The sequence below is a fragment of the Diorhabda carinulata genome, chromosome 8 (assembly GCF_026250575.1).
Source record: "Diorhabda carinulata isolate Delta chromosome 8, icDioCari1.1, whole genome shotgun sequence".
Classification (NCBI taxonomy): Eukaryota; Metazoa; Arthropoda; class Insecta; order Coleoptera; family Chrysomelidae; genus Diorhabda; species Diorhabda carinulata.
The window spans coordinates 22,091,514-22,106,113 of record NC_079467.1 but is presented as its reverse complement, the minus strand read 5'-3'; the positions used below and the strand labels follow the sequence as shown (position 1 = coordinate 22,106,113).

Genomic DNA, 14,600 nt, shown 5'->3' with positions numbered 1-14,600 from the left:
CGAGTTATTCTGCTTTTTGTTCCGGGGATCTAGCATGCCAACAAATCACAATCATTCTCTTAAACCATTTTCCACCAAACATATTTTTTGAAATACTAACATCTACTTTAATAATGTAATGGGGACTTCATTGGTTCCAATATCGACAGTTTGGAGAAGACGGAAAACTATTTATGGAAAAGTACTTCAAGTCAAAAATAGTGTATTAGACCACTAAGTCAGAAAGCTTGAGATTACATACTTCTACCATTGAGGCGTAATTTTCTTCATAGTCATACTATGTCGAAAGTAAGTATCCATCATTTGCGTCTGTTTCGAGGCAGAAATTATACACCTTAATCTTCCTCTTGAGACAATCTATCTATTGGTGGAAATCGCAGAAATATCTGTTCAGTAGTTTAATACCAAACTTTTACAATTTATATATCTGAATCTTCCTCTTGAATCAATGAATACATTAGTGGAAACCGTAGAAAAATCACATCAGTAAGCAGAAAACCTTAACAAATCATACACCTCAATATAGTCTTTGATTTATAATATGTAATATAATGTTTTGTTTCATTATCCTCCTTCCTCGTAAACCATTTTATCTATTAAGTAAAATCTGTTTTATAATATGTGATGATAGAAATGTTTTTAATAAAATTTCATTTTTGACGTTCTTTGAATTCGGACCTGTTCTTAAATTAAATTGTACGAAACTAATCAACGTATTTTTAGATCGAAGACCAAAACAAAAAGACTGAAAATAACGAAGAAGCAAGTCAAAAATGAAAGGAATGACAGCGATACAGTATCAGATAACGATTGGTTTCCGGACGGCGCTAATAAGAAGAAGAGAATTTATAGAAAAAAATCGCAGGATTCGCCGACGGAACTAGAAAAGAAGAAACCAGTGAAAAAGAGAAAACGAAATAATGAAATAGAAGATACAACATTTATTAAATCAGAGATATCTTTTAAATCTGAAGATATTGATATTGAAAAATCAGATCTTAGTAAACTATTCGATTCCGATGATGAAAACGATAATAAAGAAGAAAAACCCGGAAAGAAGAAAAAAAGAGGAAGAAATATAAAATTAGATTTAATAAAAATAGAAAAATTTGTTAATCTCAACGAAGTACCAGAACCTGTTAATTGCAAACAATGCGGTCAAACTTTTCAAACGCATATTGATCTCGGAATGCACTCTATATGTCATTCTAAAGATAACTTATACACCTGCCATATGTGCGACTTTTCCAAAGATAAAAAATCCGTTTTCAAAAATCATATCCGAAGCCACGATCTGTGGAAATGCGAAAAATGCGGCAAAATTTTCAAAATTAAAAGATGCGCTTACAAACATTCAAAAACTCATAACGCGAAAAGCTTCGTACAATGCGAAATATGCGGTAAAGACGTACGAAACGTTTATTTAGATACCCATAAAAAATTGGTGCACGCCGATGAAAAAAATATTCAAATTTACAAGTGTCATCTTTGCGATAAAGCTTATAAAAACTCAACCGCACTCAAAGGGCATTACTCCTATAATCACAAGGAATATGGCGTTGACACGTCAGTAATTTGTGATATTTGCGGTATGAGATTGTCCTGTAAAGGCAAATTAGGTCAGCATTTAAGGACCCATACTGGAGATAGACCTTTCCCGTGTACTATTTGTCCGAGAAAGTTCATTTCCAAAGATATTTTAAGAGCTCACATGAGGGTTCATACCGGTGAAAAACCTTACGTTTGTATGTATTGCGGTAAGAAATTCGCCCATGGCGCTCCCTATCGGTATCACATTAAAACGCATACCGGAGAAAGATCTTTTGTTTGCAGCGTTTGCGGAAAAGGCTTCATTTCCAGGGCGAATATGCGAATTCACATGAAGAGCTGTATGTTTCCTGTTAAACTGTTCAACGAATATCCTTTGATAAACAAATAAAATTTTTAACAATTTCTATTCTATAATTTTATATAATCGCATCAATGAAGTCGTAATAAAGACGATACTCGGAAGTTCTCATAAACAGCTCAAATTTTGAATGATTTTTTCAATTTTTGCTTTTTCATATTATCTAAAATCAGAAATCTTTCAAAAAATATACATGCCTACCTAGCATAACAGTGAACTTGCGGAATTAAAGCCAAACAGAACCTGACAAATTACGAAAATATCCTCCACAAAATTGCAAAATAAAATTTTTCTACTCTGATGTAAAAAAAATAAGTTAATATCTACATTTCTAAATTTAAAATTATCCCATATAAAATTAACAAATAGTCGCTTGCAGCATGAATATCAGAATCACGTTTTATCAAGGTTTATTTCTCAAATTACACAATTATCTATTAACAAATCAAGTACTCTAATTAGAAAATTACTTGAAAAATAACAATTAAAATAAGTAATTCCTATTGATATAAAATATCGAGAAACAACTGACTTTTAATCAAAATATATGATTCCTACTATTCACCTCTCGAAATTAGTTCGAAATTTAAAACTACTGTTCTTTAAAGGAAAAAACAACTACTTTCCTGGCTAATGCCTCGACGAATATTGAATTACATCTCCTCTGAACAGCGTAATGTCAATCGATTTTTGCTTCCATATTAAAATCGCCAACGTCTCGCAGTTGCAAGGAAGAGTTTGTAACCCGTGACTAGTTTCGACGTTATTACGTCTCTTCCGAGTGGTTTAACAACCCTCGTTCGGACTTGAGAACCGAATTGTCACCGGCAACATCCTCACTTCTACTTGCGAAGCACCGGTCAGGTAGAAATCCAGCGCAGTCGCCGATAATGTTTAATATTTAACTGCATGAACTAAATAGCGACGCTCTTTGACTTTGTCTCAAGCCCGAACGAGGGTTGTTAAACCACTCTGATGAGACGTGAAAACGTCGAAACTAGTCAGAGGTTACAAATTCCTCCTTGCAACATTGGAGATATTAATATCGAAAAAATGGTCTCTTCAGATGAGATGTATTTGATTATTGTTTTCTGCTTTGAAGAACGGCAGAATATTTTTTCGAAATTATTTCAGAGGTGAATAGTAGGAATCGTTTATTTCGATATATAAATATGCTGTTCTTCATTAAAAAGTATGTAGATGATAAAATTTACTTTTTTACTTTAATAATTTTGATTCTATTGTTGTTTTTCAGATGAATTCGTAGAAATATTTATGATAAATGATAATAAATTGTCATTTATAAGGTTAATTTTCTAAATTATATGAACTTAATATTTTATAGCAAATGTATAGTACCACAATACTTGGTTAATTAATTCCACGATGATGAAAACATAGTTATACTAAAATATAATTTTTTTAAAGAAAACCGCGAAGAATACATATTATTTTAACAATACTTATAATTATTTTTCGCTTTTGAAAAGTTTCCGGATTGGAATAATATAAAAAAACAAAAATTTTGAAAAAAAATCGCTTTTTTGAGAGACTTTTGACGGAAAAGCTTCACTGAAGCCACTCATATTTCTGTATTTTTAAATTATATATTATAGTGTCCAATCATTCGACCATTTTATCTTGGTACTTGTATACGCGAGAATAGAGAGTCTGAGTAGAGAAGATCCATACTTTTGTTAAGTTTCTAATTGTAATAAGTAAATTCCAGGTCCAATTAGGTATTAGAAAACTTCCCGAATCAGATTTGATCAATTGTTCGCAATAAAGTACTGAGCACTAACAAAACTTGACCAAGTTAGTTCAAACGAACTTTTTCACCACAATCTACATCTATAATCGGAATATACTTCATATAGAATTGAAACGATCAGTATTAAAACAAAATGATGAGCTCCATGTCAACGATTTAAACCTGATTAGGAATGCCATTAAAAATTTGAAAATAGAGTTTTCTTGGTTTGGGCTCCCTATTATCGAGAATCAATAGAACTATGTACTTGCCGGAAAAGCTTTTTGCTGGCCAGAAACATCTTAATGTTTGGAAACAACAAGGAATCGACACAAAATGGATAAAAAAATTATACTTCGGGAATTTTTACGGTATTTACAGTATTCTCAAGATCAAATGCCAAGCTGGAATGGTCGAATTACAAATAGCTTGATCCAAAATATAGATTTAACACTTTATATCTTTATTCCAGGGAAAATACTTATTTATTTTGTTGATTTGAATTATCATTATGATAGAGATCTATGATAGATTTATACTTTGATTTATATTTAACAGAATTAAAAGTTTTTTATACTTCGATTGACCCAAACTTTTACCGGCTCTATACAATTAGAGAAAATATTGTGCGGAATAAAGGCATATCATAGTAAAATAGCTAATCAACCTAATTTCAATGTTCATTTGTAAATTTCCATAGAACGTGGCTATAAATTATAATAAACCAAATGTCCAAGCTTCGGTATAATGAAGTTCGGTTGAACGAAGATTGAGATTGATCCAGTGATGGAAATTGAGTTTGCGTATTAAAAACATTAGCAGAGTATAACTTTATGATAGACTTAATTGTGCCGATTACAAACATGGCTTTAGTTATTTGATCTGATCTAACCAATCCAAGACGCTTTCTTGGAAAATTCTCTACGATTTTTGCAACTCCTAATTATAAATAATTGGGAAGATATTACTTGTAAGTTTGAAGAATTGAGTGTGTTTAGAATTAATTAGTTACCTATTCAAAAAAGAGATTATGTAATCAAGTGATGTCTGCAAATTTTTAATTTGAAAATGCTTTATTTTTTAGTTTCAATTATACCATTATTTACAAATTGTTATTTTATTTCAACCACTTTAACCGACTCTTGAAAAGATACTTTCATGTTTGAATGTCACGATCTTTCCACATATTAGATTCAAAAAAAGTGTTTTCTCTCCTGGAGAACGATTCGACTTTCGAAGCAGAGTTGATAGTAGAAGTCAGGAGAATACCTTCTAACTTGGAACCAGCTGGACACTCTTCCTCATGAAATGGTATTCGGCCTCAGTTTAACTATATAAACAACTGGTACCAAGATAGGGTGGGCAATTAATATTAAATTGAACCAGCCACCAGCTTTTTAACGAACGGCATTAAAAGGTGGAAATGCTGGAAAAACCTTATTTATTCATTAAATTTATTAAAAAACATAAAAAGCGAATACACGCAGTTACAAATTAAAAACAACTCGAATTTCTATCTATTAAATATAATATTGGGGAAGATCTATGGAAAGCCGGAATGGTTGCAGCCCTCAACTGAATTCCGAGTTGTTGGAATTGAGTTAAATTTGTTAATTTGTGGTGTACTGGTTGAGTCCTTTGGGGCACTTAATATTAAATTGAGTTGCAGCCCTCAACTGAATTCCGAGTTGTTGGAATTGAGTTAAATTTGTTAATTTGTGGTGTACTGGTTGAGTCCTTTGGGGCACTTAATATTAAATTGAGTTGCAGCCCTCAACTGAATTCCGAGTTGTTGGAATTGAGTTAAATTTGTTAATTTGTGGTGTACTGGTTGAGTCCTTTGGGGCACTTAATATTAAATTGAGTTGCAGCCCTCAACTGAATTCCGAGTTGTTGGAATTGAGTTAAATTTGTTAATTTGTGGTGTACTGGTTGAGTCCTTTGGGGCACTTAATATTAAATTGAGTTGCAGCCCTCAACTGAATTCCGAGTTGTTGGAATTGAGTTAAATTTGTTAATTTGTGGTGTACTGGTTGAGTCCTTTGGGGCACTTAATATTAAATTGAGTTGCAGCCCTCAACTGAATTCCGAGTTGTTGGAATTGAGTTAAATTTGTTAATTTGTGGTGTACTGGTTGAGTCCTTTGGGGCACTTAATATTAAATTGAGTTGCAGCCCTCAACTGAATTCCGAGTTGTTGGAATTGAGTTAAATTTGTTAATTTGTGGTGTACTGGTTGAGTCCTTTGGGGCACTTAATATTAAATTGAGTTGCAGCCCTCAACTGAATTCCGAGTTGTTGGAATTGAGTTAAATTTGTTAATTTGTGGTGTACTGGTTGAGTCCTTTGGCTTGGCAGCTGTAGAACTGTGGAAAAAAAATAAAATGCAAAAGGGAACGGGAAAACAGATGGAAATTATTAAAGAAGGAACGAGTAGGTAGAACAGATTTGAATAAAATGGAACTTATACTCGAACATAAAAAAACTGAATTTATATTTTCTTTAAATAGAACCAAACAGAAATCTGTTCTATTCTTTTCGTTCTATTCCTCGAATGAATAGAAAATAGAATAATACGAATTTATACGAAAAATGCAAAATTTGCTTAAGAGGAAAATTATAAAGATAAGAGGAATTCTGTTAAAAATATAGATAAAAAGCAAAGTTACAAAGATATAAGAAAAACTTTAACCACAAATTTTAGTGAATTTATATTGATTTAAACAATTTTAGAGTGTAGATAGAGGACGATTTAGCAACGTTATTCGAATTCTTCGAATAGCGTGGGAGATCGATAACAAATAATTTCTTCAAAAACTCGACTGTTAGAATTAAAATTTGACTACTGGATCATAATACTTGAACATAGGAATATTCAAAAGGTTTGAAGAAAAACATAAACCAGGCGTACTCTTTATATTATGTTGAATAATCTGCACAAAATGTTTATACTATTACTAAATATATATATATTGAAATGTACTAATTTCAATTTGCATGTAAAATTGAAACATAAACAGTGTAAGCTACTTATTTGAGACAATAAACTTACTATTTATGTTAACTCCTTTTGTTTCCGAATATTTTTTATTTTATGATTCTTCGAACTTGTTTCCGATTTCCATCTTTACTTTCTCGCTTGAATATCCAACAGTTACCCTTGTTTTGGAATGAATTATTCATTCATTCAATTCATAATGACATTGTTTGAGGTTTCGTTACTTTTAGACCATGAAAATGAGGTAGCCAATGATGAAAGGTAACATTTCATGCATAAATTATTCTATCAACTAGAATTTCTTATCACAGATGTATCTGTCCGTCTTCTCTTATTGTGTTTTAGTTATTTATTTAATTATGTAGTTGATGTTCTTCTCTGAATCCTTGTTGTGAATCTTCTTTGTTTCCTCTAATTCATCTCTCAGTCTGTTTCCATTATTCTCGTACATATCTTGGTGACTTTTTCTTTGTGTTTAGATTAATGAGGTGCAGGGGGGAACCTTCAAAAGGTACTCGCCTGAATGAACCTTCTAAACCTTCTCTAACACCTCTAACCCTGCTCCTGGTGCGGAGGTACTCCGCTACCTTGTTCCATGCTGCTTGGCTCCTCGGCATGTGCTCCACTATATTTTCTGGACTGATGGTGTGGTCCAGGTTCCTCTCTAGTTCCTCCCGTGTCTCTTCATAAGAGGGGCACTGGAAGAACACTTGCTCCGCATCCTCGGTCGCATCGCCACAATGATGACAGTTACATATCTTAGTGACTGTACTTAGTAATGTGATTCCTCTACAATTGCCATCAATGTTGCTAATTTAATCAGACCCAAAAATGTTTTTAACGATAACTGATGCCAATATGCAACTAAATATGAATATTTAACAGTTCAATAGGTTAATAGGATAGAAAATAAAAGGAAAATAGAGACAAAGAAAAATCTGACGCAGTACTAAGTTGGCAAAAATCAAAGTTAAAGCTGTGAAATTTAAATGTTCTTAAACTATTTTTATACAATTTACTGTTTCTTGCTTTAATTAAAACAATAAATAAACAAATGTGTGTTTTGTGTCTCTGTGACACTCGAAATTAGACAACATCATTGAAAATACAATTTACAGAAGTAAGTAGTACAAAATTAAACAAATAATCGTGTTTTATTAGTAATACGATTTTATTTTGTAGGAAGGAACGCAACAATAAAAGCCGAAGGAGAAAATTCAACAAAGTCACTAAAAAATCTCGTAAAGTGATAAATAAAAAACCTATAGTAGAACCAGTAATTTTAAATCAAGCCTTAGAATGTAAAAAATGCTTTAAATACTTTCCCAATAACGTAGATTTCGCCCTTCACTCCGTCGAACACAGCGAAAATAACGAGTATCAATGCCACATGTGTGATTTCAAACTCAAATCCGTATACCGTTTCGAAAAACATATCAGATATCACGAGGGCTCAAATTTGTACAAATGTGGAATGTGTGACAAGACTTTCAAGATAGGTACTCACGCTTTAGAGCATGTTTACTTCCATACAGGTGAAAAACCTTTTCCGTGTGAAATATGCGGTAAACGTTTCATGTACAGTCGTTTACTAAGCGCCCATAGGCGTTTATCTCATTATTCGGTCTTGACCGGTAAGCCCCTCGTTAAATACGATTGTAAAATATGCGGCAAGCATTACGAATCGTACCCAGGTTTACAAAGACACATGTTCAGCAAGCATGACGAATCCGGCATCGACCGCTCTGTAATGTGCGATGTTTGTGGCAAAAAAATTAAAAACAAAGATAAACTGAAGTTTCATCTGAGGATTCATAGTGGAGATAAACCGTTTTCTTGTGTTATTTGTGGTAAGAAATTTGCTAAAAAAGATTTTCTTCAAGCTCACATGCCTGTTCATACTGGTGAAAAACCTTTTTCATGTAAAGATTGTGGTAAAACATTTGCACATCGTGCTCCTTTGTGGTACCACAAGAAAACTCATACCGGCGAAAAGCCCAACGTTTGTAGGTTTTGTGGAAAAGGCTTCATCTCTAAACCTGCCATGGATAGTCATACAAGGAGCTGTAGAAAAGCTGCTTGACTTATAAAATGCTGCAGATTTTTTACTTTATTATTTACTTGAAAAAATACTTTCTGAGTTTGAATGGCCTTTCTCTAAACAGAAAAAAAGTCTGCGCTGGATGTACAGTATGCTTAACGTACCAATAATTACATATGGGACTATAGTGTGACATACCAAAGAAGTGAAGTACAAACCTCTTCACCTGGTGGTATATAGAGTAGTCCAAGAACCTTTCCCAAGATATCTATGAAAGGTACAGATTAGAGTTTGATACAATCGATGACTATTAATTCGTAAAAAATATTCTATGTGAAAAATCAAAGTAACCAAATTTATGGTCATAATAACGAAGCTTATATGAAACTGTCAAGATGTAAGAAGAAGTTTAGGAGGTTCCAGAAGAACAGCTAAAAACAGAAAAACGTTGAAAACGATTTAATTCATTGGATAAAAGAAGACTGAAATAGTATTTTGAACCATTTTAGTATGACTCATGAATAAATGTCTATTTCAATGAATTTATAATTCTGTTTCATTTTCTTTTTTTAGTACCCGCTCAATTTCCATTATTGACATCTTGATAATAATCGTCAGTTGATTCAATGTATTAAAAAAGTTGTAAATATGCACAATATATCATTTAAAATTAGTCTCTCTACTTTAGAAACAGTAAGGATCATTATTATTAGTATTAATATAATTTAAATCGCGATTCAAAGTTGAAGTGCGTTAGTCAGAGATTGGATTTGTCTTTTGCCTCAAAATAGGCTTCAGTTTCAGCAATTGCTTCTTCGTTTGAGCTGAATTACTTTCCAACCAGCATTTTTTCGAGACCAGCGAATAGCTAGTAGTCACTCTGGGCCAGATGTGGACTATACGGTGGATGAGAAAGCAATTCTCGAAGTTCACTTTAACCATCCTGATCATCAACTTGTGAATCGGTGTATTGTCTTGGTGGAACAGTGATTTCTTCTTCAAACGATCCAAAAACTCTCCTTTTGGATCAACAGCTGACTGCTGTGCCTTTGGATGCTACAAGCGTTGTTAACCGGCTGAGGTCCACTCAGATGATGATCGCTTTGATTTCGAAGAGATGTGATGGATTGTGATTTATTACATGTTAACATGACCAAACATTGCTCGAAATCACCAACAAGTTGTTGTTTTTGATCGACGGTGAGTAAACGCGGCACCCACTTTGAAAAAGCTTTCTCGTGGTCAAATTTCCATGCATAATTGTAAACACACTGCCTTCTGATATCTTCACGGTTTCAGCTATCTCACGCAATTTCAATTTACGATTGAATATAACCAATTTGTGAACTTTTCTTATGTTTTCTGGTATAACCACCGTCGATTGAACAACCAGAACGTTCACCATCAGCGGCGTCATATTTGTAATATGAACGACGAGCCTCTTATGAAGTTGGCTCGGAAACTACGAGTTCTTCACAGTATGAAGGACGCCAAGTTGTCACGTTGTCGTTCATGTTTGAACACGTACCGCACTGAAGGTCACGGCATGGATATGTGTGGATAGACCTAAACCAAAACATTGTATGCATCTCTAAGTGATATAGTGTTTAGAAATGTAAGTATTCCATTGATAATCATATATGTTCCTGTTAATTTCATAATTGATATTGTTATTATTATTGAATAGAGCCTTGGCTTGTAGAAAACTAAATATTTTTAGATAAAACTTATTAAACAATATAAGTCTGTTCTTACCAATATTTGATTTTTAATTTTAACTTTATCATGTTTTAGGATTATCCGTAAAAAGCGTTCGTCAAAGAAACAAATAAACAAAATAGAACAAACGAAAAGGAAGCCCTCGATTCTGCCAGTAAAACTAGAAATACCTCTATCATGTTCACAATGCAACACAGATTTCTACACAAATGTCGAATATGCCTTACATTCCATAAATCATAGTAAAGATGAAAAATACTCTTGCCATTTTTGTGAGTACACGAATAACTCCAAGTACCGCCTAGAAGCCCATGTTAGAGCTCACGAAGGTTCTTCGAAGTACAAGTGCGAAATTTGTAATAAACCCTTCAATATAAGCACCCATGCAAAGGAGCATAAGTATTTCCATACTGGAGAGAAGCCTTTTCAATGCGAGATATGTGGTGGACATTTTATGTTTTCGAGAATATTAACCAAACACAGGCGATCGGCACATTACGAAGTTATTTTTGGAAAACCCTTGGCCAAATACGATTGCAAGGTGAGTCTAAATTAAAGCTTTGAGGTTGATATTAAAATCATTCGTAGAAACTGTAAAATTAATCTACTCCAGAACTTTTCTCCACATATCTATATTTTAATATAAATATATAAAAATATATCCTCTTTATTTTGAAAATAATTCAATTATTGATTGTCTTTATTAAATAAAACGTTTCTTTCCTTTTAGATATGCAACAAGCATTACGAATCTCTTCCCGGTCTTCAACGCCACATGTACAGCAACCATAACGACAACGGTGCCGACTGGTCGGTAATATGTGATATTTGCGGAAAAAAAATTGCGTCAAAAGAAAAGTTAAAATACCATTTGAGAACTCACACGGGGGACAGACCGTTTGCATGTGTTTCTTGTCCAAGAAGATTTCCAAAAAAGGATCAATTAAAGGAACACGAAAGAGTGCATACAGGCGAAAAACCTTTTACTTGTACTTACTGTGGGAAGAATTTCGGTCATAGGGCTCCGTTTAGGTATCATATTAAAACGCATACGGGTGAAAAGCCTTATAATTGTCCTATTTGCGGGAAAGGGTTTATATCTAAAGCTGCTCAATCGGGACATGCACTTACGTGTATAAAAAAGTAATAAAATAGAAATGTTTGTAAACATTTTTGATACAATCAGAGATTTATTTTTTTATTACATAAATAAGTATCCAATGATTAAAAACGAAATATTTGTCTTTTTGTAAATCAAATTTAGTAACTGTTGCTCTTTTATTATTTATTTTATGTTCAAATTAATTGATTTGGCGGTGCAGATAATTAAATAAAAATCTACAATTAGAGATTATAGGAAGATTTTTTCACATAAATGGAGTGTACCTTAAAAGAAGATTTGATTTGAAGGCTATACAGCTAGAAATTTTTTATTCACATACATTGTCGATTTTGGTTCCACTAGATTGTATAAATTAAACAACAAAAGCCATGTGCACTGCAATGTAGCCTTGTTTCTGTAGAGGAAACTAGGTTTCTTTGAAGTGATTGTGTACAAAAGACAGGTACTTGTTGAAACCCAGAGAAGCACTAAAATACTACTAAATCAAAGATATTAGAACGCTTTGATAAGTCGAGAATATACGCCTACAGCTACTTTTAAACAATTAAATAAATAACATCCAGTTAGCACAAACATATACCTAGTCTTTTAGAGAAATATACGGTGTGCGTTTGGCATATGCCTAGAAAATACTCAAATATCCAGGATATATTCTAAGAATATACATCCCTCAAATTTTAAATCGGAAATTTTATTAAAAATAGGAGACTTAAATGTTCCAACCCCAAGCATTTATGCAGGTGGCGTAGTCATCTAGCAAAATTTTTTTGGAATTTTAGCAGCATTCATTCTCTGTACATTTATGTATATATTTTAGATATACATAAATGCATCAAAGTTAGGTATGTTTTATGTTGAAAAGATGTATATACCTGAAATAATATACTTTCTACTTACATATTCAGTACATACTATGCGTATTCATGTGAATATACATACGTGATTATACAAGGAATATATATATGCGACTTCCGATATATTCTTTGCATATTAGAATGTATATACATGTTATATCCTGTGTTATCTGGGTACATAAATAATATCCAAGTAGTACATTTGTTTTCATTTTTTGTTTCTTCCATATTGACTGGAATATTTCATTATTGCAAAACTTTATTTATGTTCAATTATATAATTCAATTATATTATATAAAATTACAAGAGATTTTATTATATTTGAAATGAGTTAACTGAAGAAACTCATTTTATGAAGTTTTATGATTGAATCTCATACGAAAATTTGATATTTATATGATGTAACATATTTGAACAATAAAATAAGCGAGGCTATAAAAAGTATTAAAGTCAAGAATGAAAAATGAATAAATTCAACTCTGCACAAATTTTTTTTGTTTCTAAAGTTACCTCAACCTACAATGACTAATATTATTTGTGGTTATTTCAAGAAAATCGAATCCACACTTCTTCAACTTTCTTGTCAAAAAAATTTTTTAGTCGGCATTGGAATGACGAGACATTTTAGAACAAAGTAGACAGGAGCTCCTGTTTTCATATAGAATTTATACCAGCCAGATTATTTGAAACTTATTCTTATTAAATAAATCCTAAGACAGCATCTTATTAGAAAATTATGTTATATTTTTGTGTTATTTATGATATTAGTGCAAACAATAATAATAGTTATATGTAGAAAAAAATTATGGTACGATTACGAAAAAAAAAATATTTTCCATGCATACATTATGATATGTTTCTTACACTTTTTGATTTTTAGAAATATTTCTCACCCAAAACATGTTGCACTCTAGTCCTTATCTGTTTATTTTATAATAACAAAAGCTGAAGATAACCCATATTCAATTTAATTCATTTAAATTTCAATGACTCATATCCCAACTGCAAATAACCAAACAAAGCAAAGATAGGAACATTAAAAAGTTGGGTTAGAAACCGTACAGCTTCGAAAAAAGTTCAACTCATCGGGCGTCCTATGGATTGTTAAGAATAAAATTTGCGTTAAAATTTCTGACCAATTGGGTCGTAGCATCGAAAATCGCATGTATGGAACACCGGTCTTAATAGTTCACTAAACTAATTTTATAGAAAAATGGTTTTCAATTGTTTTACAAAAAAAGCTATATGTCATTGAAGAATATGTGGTGTTTCTAAAAAATCAAAAATGAAATAAAAATATTTATAAAATGCTTTATATTTTTCATAGAAAGAAATATTTTTTGTTTTTATTTCTTCCCGTGTGTATGAATAGAATTTTATAATTTTTGTATTGATAAATTTAGAAACTAAATGTGAACATTCCAAAAACATTTTATATTTTTATAAAATTAGTGCATTAAAGATTTTTATATTACAAAAATAAAACTTTATTTTAATTATACAGAGTGCTCCGACATTATGAATTTTTACTGTCAGAAGGCCAGGGACGGCTCAAGCCCAAAGATCGTTGTACATGCCAAGGAAACTGTTTGCTATAAAGAGACATTCTGTAGAAAATTATCGAAATTGTAATTATTTATTCAAACTACTTTCGACTCATTAAATGAATTTATACTTTTCAAAAGTAGAGAGTAGAGACTAGGGTTCTTTGAAAAGTATGAATACTGTTATGTTTGAATAGGGATGAATCTTTCCTAGCGAAATTTGGTTCATATATTGGTGTATGGTACAATTTATTTCTTAAATTGAGATCATTTAATGTGAGTGGTAGACAGATATATAAATCAAGTTTTTTTTCGGAACCATTATTATATAGAGTTTTCTTTTCGCGATATATTAGTTTGAAACAGGCCACGATGTTGTAGGATTAGGATAATTATGTCAAAGCGCATTTTGACTAATCTCCCTTCGTCAAGTTCAGTCACCGAATCGTCCAATGTCTGAGGAATTCACACATAATTTTGCCAATAGAAAACAATTATTAAAATGAAAATACATGTTTTGAACTCGAAATATGTCACTTGAACTTATTATTCCGATGTACTCAAGACAAACTATAAAATAGTTAATTTTCAGTACTGATCTAAATGTGAAAATGTTATACATATCTTCATTTATATCTTTTATAGGTTAAAGCCTCTTCAAA

At 32.0% G+C, this 14,600-nt stretch overlaps 1 protein-coding gene across 9 annotated transcripts in view; it reads left to right on the top strand.

Moving 5' to 3' along the window:
- LOC130897056 (zinc finger protein OZF-like) overlaps window positions 1-14,600 on the top strand; it is a 287,205-nt gene that overhangs the window by 210,448 nt on the left and 62,157 nt on the right. Inside the window, exons 5-6 of one of the 9 annotated variants that reach the window (XM_057805615.1) lie at window positions 10,492-10,957; window positions 11,147-13,879. The exons of 6 other annotated variants lie outside the window; for them this stretch is intronic. In XM_057805615.1, the coding sequence (XP_057661598.1) occupies window positions 10,492-10,957; window positions 11,147-11,563 (883 nt within the window). In that variant the 3' untranslated portion in view covers window positions 11,564-13,879. Of the gene's footprint in view, window positions 1-723; window positions 4,769-7,838; window positions 9,240-10,491; window positions 10,958-11,146; window positions 13,880-14,600 lie in introns of those variants that run through there. 2 more of the 9 variants (XM_057805611.1, XM_057805578.1) reach the window with 2 other exon arrangements.